Source organism: Ranitomeya imitator, chromosome 6, assembly GCF_032444005.1.
Source record: "Ranitomeya imitator isolate aRanImi1 chromosome 6, aRanImi1.pri, whole genome shotgun sequence".
Classification (NCBI taxonomy): Eukaryota; Metazoa; Chordata; class Amphibia; order Anura; family Dendrobatidae; genus Ranitomeya; species Ranitomeya imitator.
In genome coordinates this window covers 174,782,938-174,803,538 of record NC_091287.1, presented here as the reverse complement: position 1 = coordinate 174,803,538, position 20,601 = coordinate 174,782,938, and the positions used below count along the sequence as shown (strand labels likewise).

At 42.3% G+C, this 20,601-nt stretch overlaps 1 protein-coding gene across 1 annotated transcript in view; it reads right to left on the bottom strand.

Annotated features, from left to right (window-relative positions):
• The window catches only part of STAC (SH3 and cysteine rich domain), a 550,486-nt gene that overhangs the window by 44,650 nt on the left and 485,235 nt on the right, over nucleotides 1-20,601 (bottom strand). Inside the window, exon 9 of the mRNA XM_069730312.1 lies at nucleotides 10,754-10,805. Coding sequence (XP_069586413.1) covers nucleotides 10,754-10,805 — 52 coding nt within the window. The remainder of the gene's footprint in view (nucleotides 1-10,753; nucleotides 10,806-20,601) is intronic.

Sequence of the window (20,601 nt, the reverse complement as noted above, 5' to 3'; positions counted from 1 at the left end):
ATTTTTTTAAAAACAAATTAAACCTGTAAATAGAGGTTTTCTGAGATCAGAGAATCTCTTTAAGCATCCTGTACATGACGTGCAGTCTTTTAATGGAATCAAATCCTGCAATTATTGACACTGAATGTGATGAAAGCAAGAATATATTTCAGGGTTTTCTTGGCATCTGTGCCGTATGTGTTTTAAGCATTTAAAATATATTTTTGTTTATTATATTATACACCAAGTATCTAGCATGCTTGTCATATCAGGGGTTGAAAAAGCAGAGTACAAAGCGATTCTATTTTTAAAACAAGCTCTAAAAGGATGTGTCAATGCAGAAACTAGAGCTGGTAAACAAGCTAAGTTCTTTGATGTGTTTGACATCTCCTATCTGTGAAACTAGCTGAGTTAACAAAAGTAATACATACACGTTAAGCACATTTTATTCAAGAAGGCAAACCATTGCTAATGTTCTTGTTTCAGATGCATAAGGTTAATGGAAATTTGTCAGTAGGACTAACCCTCCTAATCCACCTGTATGTTCACACAGGTCATTGGAAGCTGAATTAAATTGCACCTTGATATCTGTGATCCCATGTCTTATTCCAGAGAAGTGTTTTTCTTACATGTATATAAACTGATCTGCATGAGAATCTGCCTCCAGAGTTCTTTGTAAATGAAAGGGGGAGTTACCTGTGTGAGGCTTGTAAGAAACACTGAACAGTAGAACTAAACTTTGTCTCCTTGCAAACTCATTTTTGCAGCTCTCTACTATATTGCAACAATATTGCAACACTGACAGCCTGTGAGATGGAAGTTGAAGCTGAGAGGAAGCTGCAAATGTGTCAGTTATAATCACACACAGCTCTGCAGTGAGATCAACAGAGCAGACAGCAGCCATTACACATCACACTGGTAACTCCCCCTTCTACTATATAATTGTCTAAGGGTCACTTCTGTCTTTCTGTCTGTCCTTCTGTCTGTCTTTCTGTCTGTCTGTCACGGATATTCATTGGTCGCGGCCTCTGTCTGTCATGGAATCCAAGTCGCTGATTGGTCGTGGAAAAACGCCCACGACCATTGCCACGACCAATCAGCGACGGCCACAGTCCGGCGGCAATATGGCCGCTCTTTCCTTCCCGCAGTCAGTGCCCGCTCCATACTCCCCTCCAGTCATCCAGTCATCCAGTCAGCCCTCACACAGGGTTAATGCCAGCGTTACCGAAGCGCGGTGTAACTCACTCCGGTTACGCAGCTATTAACCCTGTATGACCAACTTTTTACTGTTGATGATGCATATGCAGCATCAATAGTAAAAAGATCTAATGTTACAAATAATAAAAATAAAAAAAATCTTATTCTCACCCTCCGACGTGGCATCCTGTCCTCGGCAGTGCAAGTGACAGGTTCCGGTGCTAAGGATGCTATGCGAGAAGGACCTGCCATGACATCACGGTTATGTGACCGCGAGGTCATCACAGGTCCTGCGCTCATACCAACCCTGGGACCGGAAGCTGCCGCGTGCACCGCACACAGGCGACAGGACTACAAGGGGCTCTCGGATGGTGAGTATATGCTTATTTTTTATTTTTTAACCTGTTACATAAGTGGCTGGGCAATATACTACATAGCTGGGCAATATACTACGTGACTGGCCAATATAATATGTGACTGGGCAGTATACTACGTGTCTGTGCTGTATACTACGTGGCTCTGTGCTGTATACTACGTCGCTGTGCAATATACTACATGGCTGGGCAATATACTACGTCACTGGGCAATATACTACGTGACTGGGCAATATACTACGTGACTGGGCAATATACTATTTGACTGGGCAATATACTACGTGACTGGGCAATATACTATGTGGCTGGGCAATATACTACATCACTGGGCAATATAATACGTGGCTGGGCAATATACTATGTGACTGGGCAATATACTACGTGGCTGGGCAATATACTACGTCACTGGGCAATATACTACGTAACTGGGCAATATACTATGTGACTGGGCAATATACTACGTGGCTGGGCAATATACTACGTCACTGGGCAATATACTATGTAGGTGGGCAATATACTACGTAGCTGGGCAATATACTACATAGCTGGGCAATATACTATGTGGTTGGGCAATATACTATGTGGCTGGGCAATATACTACGTAGCTGGGCAATATACTATGTAGCTGGGCAATATACTACATGGCTGGGCAATATACTACGTGGCTGGGCAAAATACTACATAGCTGGGCAATATACTACGTGGCTGGGCAATATACTACGTGGCTGGGCAATATACTACGTGGACATGCATATTCTAGAATACCCGATGCGTTAGAATCGGGCCACCATCTAGTTTATTTATAACAAGCTTTGGAGGCCGATTGTCAGTGAGACCAGAGTCTGACCCATAGTCCTGAACAGTCCAGGGGGCATTTGTATGACAGGTCCACATGAAGCTAAGTATTCCTTAGTATCATTACTTCATATGGCATCATAACTTTTTGGATTATGATGTTTTACAACTGGATACTTTGTATAAAACATATTTTTATATTAGTCTAGCTAATATACATGCATATATTTCATCATGTTTTGCACTTATACATCCTCCTTATATTTTAATTTTTGTACTATTAGGGCTTTTTTGCATTCATTTACATTAAGGCAGGATTGAGAGTTAGTATGATATGGGTATTGCACCAGATGGTGTTCTCATTCACAAGTCCTGTGGTATCTATGTATTTTTGTGAGCTCTAGTAAATACTTTGTGACACATCATGCATTTCTTTCTGTGGATTTATCTTGCTTAATTAGGATTTTTTGAAATTATTAGTGATGGGTAGTGTTGAGCATTCCGATGCTGCAAATATCGGGTATCGGCCGACATTTGCTGTATCGGAATTCCGATACCGAGTTCCGATATTTTTGCGAAATCGGAATCGGAAGTTCCTATAAGCTCCCAGTCATCTTCGGTGTGTGCGGTGCGTATGGTTCCCAGGGTCTGGAGGAGAGGAGACTCTCCTTCAGGCCCTGGGATCCATATTCATGAAATAAAGATTAAAAATAAATAAGCCTAAATATAGCAGCCCACAGCCGCCCGAGAAATGGCACATCCATTATATGTGCCAATTCTTGTGCTTTGCCTGACTCTACCTGCTTCATGTGGTGTGTTGGCAAGCTGGGTAATATTTTGGGGTTGATGTCAGCTTTGACTTGTCAGCTGACATCATGCCCAGGGGTTAGTGATGGAGAGGCATCTATCAGACACCCCATTACAAACTCAGTAAGTAAAAAGTAATTGACACAGAAAAAAAGTCATTACTGATGTGTCCGCTCAGCAATGGAATCAGAAATAGCAGAGTTGGTATTCATCGTGGGACATCAGCATTATGGATTATCAGTGGAAAGGTTAGGACTACTTAAATTTTTTATGCTAATAAACGGAAAAAAGAGAGGATTTGTCAGAGAGTGTTTTATTCAATTAAAGGACTTCTTTCTTTAGCACTTTTTAGTTAGTGGGTTAGTAATGGAGGTAATGGAGGTTTATGATAGACTCCTCTGTATTCTAAACCCCGGGTCTTGATGTCAGTGGACATAAAACAGCAGACATCAACCCCTTAACCCATTACTTGCCAAATTAACAATTTTCTTTTTTTTTTTAATGACAGATTTTTAATGATTTGGGTCCTAATGAATCAGAAACATAATTTGCCAAATTTTTACAAGTACGGATTTTCAGAAAAGGGCATCCCAATATTCAATTAAAAATGACAATGACATGAATTGGCGCATCTAATGGATTCGCCATTTCTTGGGCGGTTAAGGGCTGGTGTTCTTAGTCTGACAGGGGCCAATATCCATGGCCCCTTCACAACCTATTTATATGAGTCTGCAGCTTTCTTTTTAGCCATTGCTCATTATTAAAAATAGAGGGGACCCCACACCACTTTTTCGAATTGTTTAAATAAATATTTTAAAAAAGCATTGTGGGGTCCCCCTCATTTTTGATAACCAGCCATGCTAAAGCAGAGAGCTGGGGGCTGATATTAATAGGCAGGAAAGGGGCCATGGATATTGGTCCTCTCCCAGACTAATAACACCAATCCTTAGTCACCCCAGAAATAGCGCATACATTAGATGCCCAATTTCTAGTGCTATGCTTGGCACCTCTCAGTAGGGTAATATTTTGAGGTTGCTATCAGTCTTCTAATGACAGCTGACATCAAGCCCAGGGGTTAGTAATGAGATGTGTCTATCAGACATCCCCATTGCTAACACCATAGTGAAGAATAATAAAGATACACACAGAAAAAAGTTTGTTAATTGAACAAAACACTCCTGGCAAATCCCCTCTTTTCCCATTTATTAATTTAAAAATAAAAAATAAAACTAATCCTCACCTGTCCGATGATAATCCATAATGCTGATATCCCATGCCAAACACAAACTGTGCTACACATGGTTGCATTGCTGAGTGGTGAAATCAGTAATATTACCACTCAGCGAGACAGCCAGATGACACTGAGTGAGCATATAAATGCAGCTGCGTGTGACCAGCGGTAACCTTATTGACGTCCTCATCGTTCACACGCAGCTGCGTTCTCACACTCAGCTCAGTCTAGTCTGGTTGCAGGGCTGAGCAGTAACATTATTGATTTCACCTCTCAGCAAGTGGGGATTTCTCGGGGAGTGTTTTGTTCATTTAAAGGGAACCTGTCACCCCGTTTTTTCAGTAGGAGATAAAAATACCGTTAAATAGGGCCTGAGCTGTGCTTTACAATAGAGTATTTTTTGTCCCCTGATTCCCTACCTATGCTGCCGAAATACCTTACAAAAGTGGCCTTTTTCGCCTGTCAATCAGGCTGGTCAGGTCGGATGGGCGTGGTCACAGCGCTGTTTCTCCCCCACATCTTGCTTATGTTCCCGTTGGTGGCGTAGTGCTTCTCGCATGCGCAAGTGCCGAATGCACTGCGCAGCTGTAGAAAAAGAGCGCGTTCGCCGCTATTCAGCGGTTTCTCGGTGGGCGCGGCCATCTTCCTGAGGTCGCGCGTGCGCAGATGGAGTCTCCTGCTTCTCGGGGCTTCAGGAAAATGGCCGCGGGATGCCGCGCGTGCGCAGATGGACATCACGGCGGCCATTTTCCTGAAGCCGAGATTCGAACTCGGCTTCAGGAAAATGGCCGCCGCGATGATGAGAGTAACAGTCATCAGTTGACGCCTGACCGGCAGTAACCTTTTCACTGTTGGTCACAGCTGCTGGCTCACACGCTGTCATCAGTGTGACAGCGTGGGAACCACAGCACTTTGACTTGTGGTAACATCAGTAAGGTTTCCACCATTCAGAGCCAGTGTTTCCCGCGCTTTCACACAGATGACAACCGTCCCTAGTAGCTAGGAGGGCGCCAAGTTTGAGAGACATGCTGGTGCATAGCACGTATGATCCCAAGAGGAAGGCCAGTAATGATAAAACTACCAATAGGAAGGGCTTCTTCCCGTGTGGCATCTGCAAGGGCTGTGCCAACATGAAAAAAAGTACCATCTTTAAAAATCATGATAAATCAAGGACCTTTGACATTAGAACGCATATTACATGCTCATCTAAGGGCATCATATATCATGCTGAATGCCCTTGTGGAAAGGTCTATATTGGAATGACGAGCCGTGAATTCAAAATTAGGGTGCGGGAGCACTGTTTGGATATTGATAAGGCTAAAACAGCCATTGATGATGCCACACTGAAGACCCTTCCTAGGCATTTCAAGCGTTACCATCAATGCAATTCTAGATTGCTGGTATTTACAGGAATTGACAAGCTGGACTTGGGACCCAGAGGGGGTGATGTCGGCAAAAGATTGGCTAAAAAAGAATGCCAAAGGATTTATCGTCTAGGAACATTGGTACCTCAGGGTCTGAATGAGGGCTTTGGTTTTGGTGCATATCTATAATTTGTTGAGGAAGTAGATAGGCAGGGGGTCTTAGTTATACCGTAGGGTGTTTATTCACACGAGGTATATGTTTTTAATTACGTTTGTCGGTTCTTTTATTCATTTTATTCTTTATGTCTTGCTACAATATAGATTTAGATCTTTACTTATGACTACCGTCTTGAGTGGTGGAGTGTGGAGGCCCGTACTTGCCCTGTGGAACAGGATCATCTGAAACTACTAAGGAAAAGGGACATACAAGTCCAAGAACGTAGTGACAGGATCAAGACCAAGATTTGACTTTGTGGGGGTTAGGGGTGTAGTGGTCGTCATTTAATCTTTTTTTATATTTTTTATATATATCATGTGGTGGTTGTCAATTGTTTATTGTTTTTTGTTATTAAGTGGGGCATATGTGTTTGCCCCCTCTTTCTATATTAGTTGTTTCACACTAGCTTATTTATTTTTTATTATATATTGTACATGGTATACATACATTTATAATATTTTATGTATCACTGTAGGACACGTATTGACATGTGGAGTATTAAGTATATGATATTTTCTATATATTTATTCTAGCACAAGATAGAAGGGGCTGTGCTTAGTTATTTACAGTCATTTTATAATTATTGATGGGGTAGTCTCGAGGTTTAGAGACTTTCCAGTAGAATTATAGCACATATTATAGGACTATTTTCATAGGTCCCCATATGGATATATTTTTATTCGCACATTCATCACATATTTTATTCTCCCCCCCCCCTTTCTGTCAGGATGTGCGCATGACCAGATGGGGGACTAGCGGTGAGGGTGGCTAGCGGACTATTGGAGAACGGAGTTGTGGAGTCGGACTTGGACGACCGAACGCTCCTGACCCCCGGTCCGTGATCCGACTCACCATTATAGCTGGGTCCGTTCATCTGAGCATGCGCCGCTTGGTCCTGTCATTTTAGTGTTCCGTACAGCGCTTGGCTCCTGAGCACTTCCGGTATTTCCGGTTTCCGTATAGTTGCTCAGAGAGCCGAAGCGCTTGTACGGCATTTGCATAATGAGATCACTGTTTGGCACTTCCGGTCTCCGTACAAGGGGCGGAAGTGGTCATAGTACCGGCGCACGGCGGCCACCCATTCACCATACCTCTGCACAGCTGTAGCGGGTTCCACCACTGCGATTGTCCAATGAACGGTAGGCTCATACATATTTATACCGGCTCGCCCCCTGCCCTGACACGCCTCCAGAAGAAGCTACTGCGAAACGCGCGTCGGGGCAGAGGGATGCCGAGGAGCACACACCAGGTCTACTTAGAGGTAAATATACCTGTCTTTTATGTCGCCAGATTTTGCCACATAGATAGGGGGTTAAAACCATGGTAAGAGCCTATGTATTTCCCTATTGGGGTTACTCTACAATTCATTAGTAATTACATGGAGACTCTTAGTGAGTCCCATGAAACTATGACATGATAGACCTCACAGGTTAGCTCTCCCGTTTTACTCCTAGTAGCATCATGCGACTTACTGTCTAAACTATGTGTTTGGCCTGGTATTGTGGTGTCCAACTCAGGCTTTATAATCCCTCTTATTGTTGAGGATTTGCACCTTTCTCTATGTAGTGATTCATATGTTTTTAATGTTGTTAACAGATATTCAATAAAATTGATACATTTTTTACAGTACCATTGTGTGATCGTTGTGTCATTCTCTGATCACACCTCTTGTGATAGTTGTTCTGTTTATGGTACCAGTTGCCCCTTGTTTTGGGGGGCAATATCTTGTTTATTGTGGAGCAAAAGTTGTGTATACAGTGTGGGAACCGCCAGATGTTCAGGCACCCCTTTCATTTCAATGAGGTCTGGGTTCGGGCTTGAGTTCGGGTACCATTCTGGTACCCGAATCGAACTTTTTTTATAAAGTTAGGTTTGGTCAAACCCGATTAACCAGAACATCCATGGGTCTGCCCATCCCCAGATATTATGTGTTTTAATGTGTCCTAATAAAATGATATTTTACTAATTTTTTCGGAAGTCATTTTGACTCTATTTGCTCTTGGGTCATATTCAGTGCTTCATTTCCTTTTAATATTGCAACCCTGTCTGCCTATGAGATGGAAGCTGAAGCTGAGAGGAAGCTGCAGATGTGTCCGGTATAATCACACACAGCTCTGCTCTGAGATCAGGAGAGGAGAGGGCGGCCACCACACATCACACTGGTAACTCCCCCTTTTATTTATAATCAGCTCTGGAGGCAGGTTCTCTTGGAGATCAGTGTCTGGCCTATCGTCCTGAACAGCTCATTTACAAAGAAAAACATGCATTTCCCTGGAATAAGACATCGGATCACAGATATCAAGGTATCATTTTATCCAGCCTCCTATCACCTACATGCCCATATAGACAGCTTAGAAAGGTTGATCCTACTGACAGATTCCGTTTAAGTCCAATTACATTTCTCTTGGTGAGTCTGCCATGTAACAGAAGTGGTGCTGTGTAGTGTATGAGTGTATATATACATATATATATATATATATATATACAGTGGGGCAAAAAAGTATTTAGTCAGTCAGCAATAGTGCAAGTTCCACCACTTAAAAAGATGAGAGGCGTCTGTAATTTACATCATAGGTAGACCTCAACTATGGGAGACAAACTGAGGAAAAAAAATCCAGAAAATCACATTGTCTGTTTTTTTAACATTTTATTTGCATATTATGGTGGAAAATAAGTATTTGATCAGAAACAAAATTTCATCTCAATACTTTGTAATATATCCTTTGTTGGCAATGACAGAGGTCAAACGTTTTCTGTAAGTCTTCACAAGGTTGCCACACACTGTTGTTGGTACGTTGACCCATTCCTCCATGCAGATCTCCTCTAGAGCAGTGATGTTTTTGGCTTTTCGCTTGGCAACATGGACTTTCAACTCCCTCCAAAGGTTTTCTATAGGGTTGAGATCTGGAGACTGGCTAGGCCACTCCAGGACCTTGAAATGCTTCTTACGAAGCCACTCCTTCGTTGCCCTGGCGGTGTGCTTTGGATCATTGTCATGTTGAAAGACCCAGCCACGTTTCATCTTCAATGCCCTTGCAGATGGAAGGAGGTTTGCACTCAAAATCTCACGATACATGGCCCCATTCATTCTTTCATGTACCCGGATCAGTCGTCCTGGCCCCTTTGCAGAGAAACAGCCCCAAAGCATGATGTTTCCACCACCATGCTTTACAGTAGGTATGGTGTTTGATGGATGCAACTCAGTATTCTTTTTCCTCCAAACACGACAAGTTGTGTTTCTACCAAACAGTTCCAGTTTGGTTTCATCAGACCATAGGACATTCTCCCAAAACTCCTCTGGATCATCCAAATGCTCTCTAGCAAACTTCAGATGGGCCCGGGCATGTACTGGCTTAAGCAGTGGGACATGTCTGGCACTGCAGGATCTGAGTCCATGGTGGCGTAGTGTGTTACTTATGGTAGGCCTTGTTACATTGGTCCCAGCTCTCTGCAGTTCATTCACTAGGTCCCCCCGCGTGGTTCTGGGATTTTTGCTCACCATTCTTGTGATCATTCTGACCCCACGGGGTGGGATTTTGCGTGGAGCCCCAGATCGAGGGAGATTATCAGTGGTCTTGTATGTCTTCCATTTTCTAATTATTGCTCCCACTGTTGATTTCTTCACTCCAAGCTGGTTGGCTATTGCAGATTCAGTCTTCCCAGCCTGGTGCAGGGCTACAATTTTGTTTCTGGTGTCCTTTGACAGCTCTTTGGTCTTCACCATAGTGGAGTTTGGAGTCAGACTGTTTGAGGGTGTGCACAGGTGTCTTTTTATACTGATAACAAGTTTAAACAGGTGCCATTACTACAGGTAATGAGTGGAGGAAAGAGGAGACTCTTAAAGAAGAAGTTACAGGTCTGTGAGAGCCAGAAATCTTGATTGTTTGTTTCTGACCAAATACTTATTTTCCACCATAATATGCAAATAAAATGTTAAAAAAACAGACAATGTGATTTTCTGGATTTTTTTTTCTCAGTTTGTCTCCCATAGTTGAGGTCTACCTATGATGTAAATTACAGACGCCTCTCATCTTTTTAAGTGGTGGAACTTGCACTATTGCTGACTGGCTAAATACTTTTTTGCCCCACTGTATATATATATATATATATACACATACTGAGAATAACACCCAGTATACAGGGCAGAAATGGTACTGTGCAGTTTATATAAATACAATTATATTCACAGAATAAGGCTTCGCTCACACTAGCATATAACAGGGCTGAGTGCTCGCCCATGTTTTATGGGATCGCACTCAGCCCAATGTTAAACTACAGGGCAGTGCAGATGTGCAATTTTTTTCTCATGCCGATTCTGTCTTGTTTTCTAATGCATCCGATAAACGGATCACACGCACCCATACAAGTCTATTGGTGAGTCTAAAACATTGGACTGCACTTGTATCACATCTAAATGCAGTCTGATTACTGCGGATGCACAAAAGGGAGAAGTCGGAGAAATTAAGGTCTCCATCTTCTCCGCATCTGGGTTCCGATTCTCTCATGTGAGAGAATGGATCACACTAACATGCCACTCAGATCAAACTCTGACAGTTTGATCCGAGTGATATTTGCATAATCAGCCCGATTCTCCCGCATGAGAGAATCAACAGCCGTGTGACTCAGCCTTTAAGCCCAGACTTCATAAAAAGAAAATGCATATTTTTTAATGTTTTGTGGTAATTTTACCACAGCTCATATAGAGTTTAAAGGGCTATAGGACAAAAATCATCAGCAATCATTGTCTAAAAATAATATATGTTCACAACATTTTCGAAATGAAATTTACCTTCCACCAGTCTTCATTTGAATCATCCAATATAGTTATTTTGTCTCCAGGTCTAGAAAAAAAGAAATCCACCAAACAAAAATGATTTATTTTTCCTTACATGAGATGTACATTTATGAGATGCATATACATTGAACAAAGATTGGAAACAGGAACACATGGGCTACTTGCACAGTGAACAAGTCTGTATGATCATGTTCACACACCACCAAGAAACCTGAAGACACAAAAGAGAGTAGTAAAACCAAAAACACTCAGTTTGAAAAAATGTTGCAGTAATCCGCAAGTGCTAGTAAAAGATGTAAAAAACAGGGTATTTGGTTGACACGTTTTTTGCAAAAAATGTATACTAAGCTGCTCTACCAATCTTCACGGTATACCCTTATCAGAGCAGTCCTAACTAATGTATGCAATCCCTATCTGATGTATTTAAAAACCTGATCATCTGTATATAACCTGTGTGAACAGGGTTCAGAGAGGAAAAATCCATGTGTGCATACAGGGTAGAACAGCTTTTGTGCAGCTAGCCCAAGAGGAGTGGTGGAACTCCCTAGTCTTGTAGACACAAGAGAACAATTATGGAAACAGGAACACATGGGCTACTTGCACAGTGAACAAGTCTGTATGATCATGTTCACACACCACCAAGAAACCTGAAGACACAAAAGAGAGTAGTAAAACCAAAAACACTCAGTTTGAAAAAATGTTGCAGTAATCCGCAAGTGCTAGTAAAAGATGTAAAAAACAGGGTATTTGGTTGATACGTTTTTTGCAAAAAATGTATACTAAGCTGCTCTACCAATCTTCACGGTATACCCTTATCAGAGCAGTCCTAACTAATGTATGCAATCCCTATCTGATGTATTTAAAAACCTGATCATCTGTATATAACCTGTGTGAACAGGGTTCAGAGAGGAAAAATCCATGTGTGCATACAGGGTAGAACAGCTTTTGTGCAGATAGCCCAAGAGGAGTGGTGGAACTCCCCAGTCTTGTAGACACAAGAGAACAATTATGGAAACAGGAACACATGGGCTACTTGCACAGTGAACAAGTCTGTATGATCATGTTCACACACCACCAAGAAACCTGAAGACACAAAAGAGAGTAGTAAAACCAAAAACACTCAGTTTGAAAAAATGTTGCAGTAATCCGCAAGTGCTAGTAAAAGATGTAAAAAACAGGGTATTTGGTTGAAACGTTTTTTGCAAAAAATGTATACTAAGCTGCTCTACCAATCTTCACGGTATACCCTTATCAGAGCAGTCCTAACTAATGTATGCAATCCCTATCTGATGTATTTAAAAACCTGATCATCTGTATATAACCTGTGTGAACAGGGTTCAGAGAGGAAAAATCCATGTGTGCATACAGGGTAGAACAGCTTTTGTGCAGATAGCCCAAGAGGAGTGGTGGAACTCCCCAGTCTTGTAGACACAAGAGAACAATTATGGAAACAGGAACACATGGGCTACTTGCACAGTGAACAAGTCTGTATGATCATGTTCACACACCACCAAGAAACCTGAAGACACAAAAGAGAGTAGTAAAACCAAAAACACTCAGTTTGAAAAAATGTTGCAGTAATCCGCAAGTGCTAGTAAAAGATGTAAAAAAACAGGGTACTTGGTTGATACGTTTTTTGCAAAAAATGTATACTAAGCTGCTCTACCAATCTTCACGGTATACCCTTATCAGAGCAGTCCTAACTAATGTATGCAATCCCTATCTGATGTATTTAAAAACCTGATCATCTGTATATAACCTGTGTGAACAGGGTTCAGAGAGGAAAAATCCATGTGTGCATACAGGGTAGAACAGCTTTTGTGCAGATAGCCCAAGAGGAGTGGTGGAACTCCCCAGTCTTGTAGACACAAGAGAACAATTATGGAAACAGGAACACATGGGCTACTTGCACAGTGAACAAGTCTGTATGATCATGTTCACACACCACCAAGAAACCTGAAGACACAAAAGAGAGTAGTAAAACCAAAAACACTCAGTTTGAAAAAAATGTTGCAGTAATCCGCAAGTGCTAGTAAAAGATGTAAAAAACAGGGTATTTGGTTGATACGTTTTTTGCAAAAAATGTATACTAAGCTGCTCTACCAATCTTCACGGTATACCCTTATCAGAGCAGTCCTAACTAATGTATGCAATCCCTATCTGATGTATTTAAAAACCTGATCATCTGTATATAACCTGTGTGAACAGGGTTCAGAGAGGAAAAATCCATGTGTGCATACAGGGTAGAACAGCTTTTGTGCAGATAGCCCAAGAGGAGTGGTGGAACTCCCCAGTCTTGTAGACACAAGAGAACAATTATGGAAACAGGAACACATGGGCTACTTGCACAGTGAACAAGTCTGTATGATCATGTTCACACACCACCAAGAAACCTGAAGACACAAAAGAGAGTAGTAAAACCAAAAACACTCAGTTTGAAAAAATGTTGCAGTAATCCGCAAGTGCTAGTAAAAGATGTAAAAAACAGGGTATTTGGTTGATACGTTTTTTGCAAAAAATGTATACTAAGCTGCTCTACCAATCTTCACGGTATACCCTTATCAGAGCAGTCCTAACTAATGTATGCAATCCCTATCTGATGTATTTAAAAACCTGATCATCTGTATATAACCTGTGTGAACAGGGTTCAGAGAGGAAAAATCCATGTGTGCATACAGGGTAGACCAGCTTTTGTGCAGATAGCCCAAGAGGAGTGGTGGATCTCCCCAGTCTTGTAGACACAAGAGAACAATTATGGAAACAGGAACACATGGGCTACTTGCACAGTGAACAAGTCTGTATGATCATGTTCACACACCACCAAGAAACCTGAAGACACAAAAGAGAGTAGTAAAACCAAAAACACTCAGTTTGAAAAAATGTTGCAGTAATCCGCAAGTGCTAGTAAAAGATGTAAAAAACAGGGTATTTGGTTGATACGTTTTGTGCAAAAAATGTATACTAAGCTGCTCTACCAATCTTCACGGTATACCCTTATCAGAGCAGTCCTAACTAATGTATGCAATCCCTATCTGATGTATTTAAAAACCTGATCATCTGTATATAACCTGTGTGAACAGGGTTCAGAGAGGAAAAATCCATGTGTGCATACAGGGTAGAACAGCTTTTGTGCAGATAGCCCAAGAGGAGTGGTGGAACTCCCCAGTCTTGTAGACACAAGAGAACAATTATGGAAACAGGAACACATGGGCTACTTGCACAGTGAACAAGTCTGTATGATCATGTTCACACACCACCAAGAAACCTGAAGACACAAAAGAGAGTAGTAAAACCAAAAACACTCAGTTTGAAAAAATGTTGCAGTAATCCGCAAGTGCTAGTAAAAGATGTAAAAAACAGGGTATTTGGTTGATACGTGTTTTGCAAAAAATGTATACTAAGCTGCTCTACCAATCTTCACGGTATACCCTTATCAGAGCAGTCCTAACTAATGTATGCAATCCCTATCTGATGTATTTAAAAACCTGATCATCCGTATATAACCTGTGTGAACAGGGTTCAGAGAGGAAAAATCCATGTGTGCATACAGGGTAGAACAGCTTTTGTGCAGATAGCCCAAGAGGAGTGGTGGAACTCCCCAGTCTTGTAGACACAAGAGAACAATTATGGAAACAGGAACACATGGGCTACTTGCACAGTGAACAAGTCTGTATGATCATGTTCACACACCACCAAGAAACCTGAAGACACAAAAGAGAGTAGTAAAACCAAAAACACTCAGTTTGAAAAAATGTTGCAGTAATCCGCAAGTGCTAGTAAAAGATGTAAAAAACAGGGTATTTGGTTGATACGTTTTTTGCAAAAAATGTATACTAAGCTGCTCTACCAATCTTCACGGTATACCCTTATCAGAGCAGTCCTAACTAATGTATGCAATCCCTATCTGATGTATTTAAAAACCTGATCATCTGTATATAACCTGTGTGAACAGGGTTCAGAGAGGAAAAATCCATGTGTGCATACAGGGTAGAACAGCTTAGTTAGGACTGCTCTGATAAGGGTATACCGTGAAGATTGGTAGAGCAGCTTAGTATACATTTTTTGCAAAAAACGTATCAACCAAATACCCTGTTTTTTACATCTTTTACTAGCACTTGCGGATTACTGCAACATTTTTTCAAACTGAGTGTTTTTGGTTTTACTACTCTCTTTTGTGTCTTCAGGTTTCTTGGTGGTGTGTGAACATGATCATACAGACTTGTTCACTGTGCAAGTAGCCCATGTGTTCCTGTTTCCATAATTGTTCTCTTGTGTCTACAAGACTGGGGAGTTCCACCACTCCTCTTGGGCTATCTGCACAAAAGCTGTTCTACCCTGTATGCACACATGGATTTTTCCTCTCTGAACCCTGTTCACACAGGTTATATACAGATGATCAGGTTTTTAAATACATCAGATAGGGGTTGCATACATTAGTTAGGACTGCTCTGATAAGGGTATACCGTGAAGATTGGTAGAGCAGCTTAGTATACATTTTTTGCAAAAAACGTATCAACCAAATACCCTGTTTTTTACATCTTTTACTAGCACTTGCGGATTACTGCAACATTTTTTCAAACTGAGTGTTTTTGGTTTTACTACTCTCTTTTGTGTCTTCAGGTTTCTTGGTGGTGTGTGAACATGATCATACAGACTTGTTCACTGTGCAAGTAGCCCATGTGTTCCTGTTTCCATAATTGTTCTCTTGTGTCTACAAGACTGGGGAGTTCCACCACTCCTCTTGGGCTATCTGCACAAAAGCTGTTCTACCCTGTATGCACACATAGATTTTTCCTCTCTGAACCCTGTTCACACAGGTTATATACAGATGATCAGGTTTTTAAATACATCAGATAGGGATTGCATACATTAGTTAGGACTGCTCTGATAAGGGTATACCGTGAAGATTGGTAGAGCAGCTTAGTATACATTTTTTGCAAAAAACGTATCAACCAAATACCCTGTTTTTTACATCTTTTACTAGCACTTGCGGATTACTGCAACATTTTTTCAAACTGAGTGTTTTTGGTTTTACTACTCTCTTTTGTGTCTTCAGGTTTCTTGGTGGTGTGTGAACATGATCATACAGACTTATTCACTGTGCAAGTAGCCCATGTGTTCCTGTTTCCATAATTGTTCTCTTGTGTCTACAAGACTGGGGAGTTCCACCACTCCTCTTGGGCTATCTGCACAAAAGCTGTTCTACCCTGTATGCACACATGGATTTTTCCTCTCTGAACCCTGTTCACACAGGTTATATACAGATGATCAGGTTTTTAAATACATCAGATAGGGATTGCATACATTAGTTAGGACTGCTCTGATAAGGGTATACCGTGAAGATTGGTAGAGCAGCTTAGTATACATTTTTTGCAAAAAACGTATCAACCAAATACCCTGTTTTTTACATCTTTTACTAGCACTTGCGGATTACTATAACATTTTTTCAAACTGAGTGTTTTTGGTTTTACTACTCTCTTTTGTGTCTTCAGGTTTCTTGGTGGTGTGTGAACATGATCATACAGACTTGTTCACTGTGCAAGTAGCCCATGTGTTCCTGTTTCCATAATTGTTCTCTTGTGTCTACAAGACTGGGGAGTTCCACCACTCCTCTTGGGCTATCTGCACAAAAGCTGTTCTACCCTGTATGCACACATGGATTGTTCCTCTCTGAACCCTGTTCACACAGGTTATATACAGATGATCAGGTTTTTAAATACATCAGATAGGGATTGCATACATTAGTTAGGACTGCTCTGATAAGGGTATACCGTGAAGATTGGTAGAGCAGCTTAGTATACATTTTTTGCAAAAAACGTATCAACCAAATACCCTGTTTTTTACATCTTTTACTAGCACTTGCGGATTACTGCAACATTTTTTCAAACTGAGTGTTTTTGGTTTTACTACTCTCTTTTGTGTCTTCAGGTTTCTTGGTGGTGTGTGAACATGATCATACAGACTTGTTCACTGTGCAAGTAGCCCATGTGTTCCTGTTTCCATAATTGTTCTCTTGTGTCTACAAGACTGGGGAGTTCCATCACTCCTCTTGGGCTATCTGCACAAAAGCTGTTCTACCCTGTATGCACACATGGATTTTTCCTCTCTGAACCCTGTTCACACAGGTTATATACAGATGATCAGGTTTTTAAATACATCAGATAGGGATTGCATACATTAGTTAGGACTGCTCTGATAAGGGTATACCGTGAAGATTGGTAGAGCAGCTTAGTATACATTTTTTACAAAAAACGTATCAACCAAATACCCTGTTTTTTACATCTTTTACTAGCACTTGCGGATTACTGCAACATTTTTTCAAACTGAGTGTTTTTGGTTTTACTACTCTCTTTTGTGTCTTCAGGTTTCTTGGTGGTGTGTGAACATGATCATACAGACTTGTTCACTGTGCAAGTAGCCCATGTGTTCCTGTTTCCATAATTGTTCTCTTGTGTCTACAAGACTGGGGAGTTCCACCACTCCTCTTGGGCTATCTGCACAAAAGCTGTTCTACCCTGTATGCACACATGGATTTTTCCTCTCTGAACCCTGTTCACACAGGTTATATACAGATGATCAGGTTTTTAAATACATCAGATAGGGATTGCATACATTAGTTAGGACTGCTCTGATAAGGGTATACCGTGAAGATTGGTAGAGCAGCTTAGTATACATTTTTTGCAAAAAACGTATCAACCAAATACCCTGTTTTTTACATCTTTTACTAGCACTTGCGGATTACTGCAACATTTTTTCAAACTGAGTGTTTTTGGTTTTACTACTCTCTTTTGTGTCTTCATTGAACAAAGATTGCTGTTGCTGTTGTAAATAGCTGGAATATGCAATTTGTTACCTTACTTTAATTTACATATTTATGATAATTTATTATTATATTGTGCTATGTGTTTCAATCTATCAGAGGATTCTCTCTGAGGTAAAATATGAAGATACAGTATTCTGCGTTGTTTTCTTTTCACATAGATGATTTTTAAAAATACTCACTTTTTCTTAGTTACCTCAGCCAAGAGGTAAGAACGGCCAACTTGACTACTTTTACATATTTCAGCGATAACATAGCACACCTTTAGTATTTGTGTAGGACACTACTCAATCGAAGTGATTGAGAGCAATCGCTCTACACAAATAATGTGGAGTGTTGAGGCACACTATGCTAATAATGCACTATAAGACTACTGGAATGCCTGGGCCGTGGGGCCTTGGTACTGGGTCCGGTACTTAAGGGGATGTGTCACGGCGGCGACCCGGTCCGTGGCCCTGGGCGCCCATGTAAAAGGGATATTGATTAAATTTTATCTTTGTGACGCCACCTGTGGTATTTGGTCAGTTGGGACCGACGCTGCTTAAAGGGGTCCTCTGGGGTGGTGTTATGGCAGCTAGATGGTATAACTTCCCACAGGTGAAGTAGGTGGCCAGGGCTCCCAGTGTATAGGTGAAGATGGTGAATGGGGAGGTAGGAAACGGAGGACACAAGTTTGCAGTCTCTTTACCTGGTTTACTGTAGCTTCAGGCAACCGCAGTCCAGGGCATCAGACAACAGGTACAGGCAGGGTCCAGCCTGCTTGGAAGCGAATCCAAAGTCCCCTTTACCAGGAGGCAGTAAAAGCCTTCCCCAAAGCACGGTGGCGTTGTAGTCCCTTACTGCCTATGGCAACTGATAAGGTCCTCACAGTTCCTCTCTGTCCTCTATGTAGGTTAGGACGCTACCCGTATGACAGGTAAAGCAGGCCTTTTTAAAGGGTCTCTATCACGATCTAGGCCCTATATTTATCACTGTGTCTCCTGGGTATAAAGGCGGGCAATTGATTTACAATCAAGCTGTCCTGCTGGTTTCAGCTATGCCACATTAGAATTCAGCATGGCTTCGGTCTTCCGGCTACCGGAATCTGCGCTAGCCAGGGAGGTAGCCAAATCACTGCTCTGCTCCACTGGTATTATTCTCCTGTGCTTTTGGAGCGCCCCCAGACGCAGGGCCATGGGTTACTCGGTAGCGGTCCTCTGCTGGCTCGGTTCTGGGGTTGTCACGGTGGCTGGACCCGATCCGTGACCCTGCTAAGGGCCGTCGAATAAAAGGTGATACAACTCTGTCAAGGTTTCGTGACGCCACCTGTGGTATTCGGTCAGGGTGACCGACGCTGCTTGGGGTCCACTGGGGGATGTGATGGCAGCTAGATGGTTTACCTTCCCACAGGTGAAGTGAGTCCCCAGGGCTTCCCAGTAGTGTAGGTGGTGATGGTGTGAGGTGCAGACAATAACGAGGACATAGGGTTGCAGTCTCTTTACCTCTTTACTCGTGACTTCAGGATCCTCAATCCAGAGCACAGTTAACAGGGCTGTCTGAGACCGGCTGGTCCGAAGGCACATCCAGAGTTCCCTTTGCAGGTGGAAATCATTGCCTACCACTAGCGCCTGTGTGTTGTAGTCCTTCCCTGCTGAGCATTCGGGATAGTCCTCACAACTTCTGTTCTCGTTCTTTCTAGTTCTTTCTCGTTTCTTTCTAGTTCGTTCTATTCTCCGTCCCCCAAGTTGGTTATGGCTAGGACGCACCCGTTTGACGGGTAGGCTCGGAGCTCTTCCGGGACCCTAGAGACGCCCCTCTCCACGGTTGCCCCCTAAGTCTGCGTAGGTGATGTAAGGTAGACAGCCAACCTATAATTAACTGTCCTGCGGTATTTGAAGTAAGGCATAAAGTCAGTTACTTCCTCAGTGTTCCGGGCACCGGCTATGCGCCTCAGTGGGATGTTGCCGTTCTCGGGGCACGACTCCTACTGGCTCTCCTTTGTGCTTGATCTCGTTTCTCACTGTCCACAATATCCTTCGCTTCGTGTCCTTTCTTAGGATACCGTCGCAAGGTAGTGCAGGCGCGGTTCCGTAACGTTCTGCCTTGTCGCTAGGTACCTGCCAGGTTCTCATGCCCAACAGGGAGCCCCCTGAATCTTCCCCGCAACACCCCCTGCCACGGGATGTTGCCTGGACAAAACCCAGTCAGCTTTTGATCTAACTTCCTATCCAACCCCTAGTTTTACCAGTGTGAGGAGTGGCCTAATAAATAAAACCTTTTGCTCCCCCTAGTGGCCGGAGTGTGAAGTGTAATGTGTGCTGGTGATACCTGGTCAGGTGAACTCCTTTAGTGCCATCAGACGTACCATCACTCCCCTTAGTGGCAGAGCGACATTACTGCAATGGCCAGGTCTCTAGGGCGCTGCACTTTCTCTCTCCTACACTTTCTCTACAAGTTGTTCGTTACTTCCGTTCTCTTCCTCCAGAAGCTGTAGTACCTTGGTCTACACGGCTCCTTCAGACCTTCCGACACTCAATGTCTGTCTGCTCTCTTCTCTGTCCTCTGACAGAATTCCCCCTCACTTCCTCTCCAGCCAGAATATATAAGGGAGTTCACCCTTAATCCAAGTTCAGAACTCCCCCTTCTGGCCTGGAGTATGAACGTGTTGTATGTAAGTGATCATCTGGTGAAAGTTATCCTTCATCGCTTTCAAGCGTGTCATCACTCTCCCCAAGGGGAAAGCAATGCCACTGTGACGACCAGGACCCTGGGGCATCACACTATCTTCACACGTTGCGTTTTTGCTGCATTTTTTTTCTGCAGGCAAAACATGCTTTCTTGGAAGTAAAAAATCAGCTGAAAAAAATATGTTTTGCTGCGTTTTCTTGCTGAGTTTTTCATGCTGATACAGTTTAGTGCCTGAGTTTTCTGCACCAAAAATGCAGCAAAACCTGATATTTTGCACTTACTCATTGCTTTCTATCTGTGAAAAAACACTGCAAAAATGCTGAATGAATCGATATGCTGCAGTTTTCAAAAACGC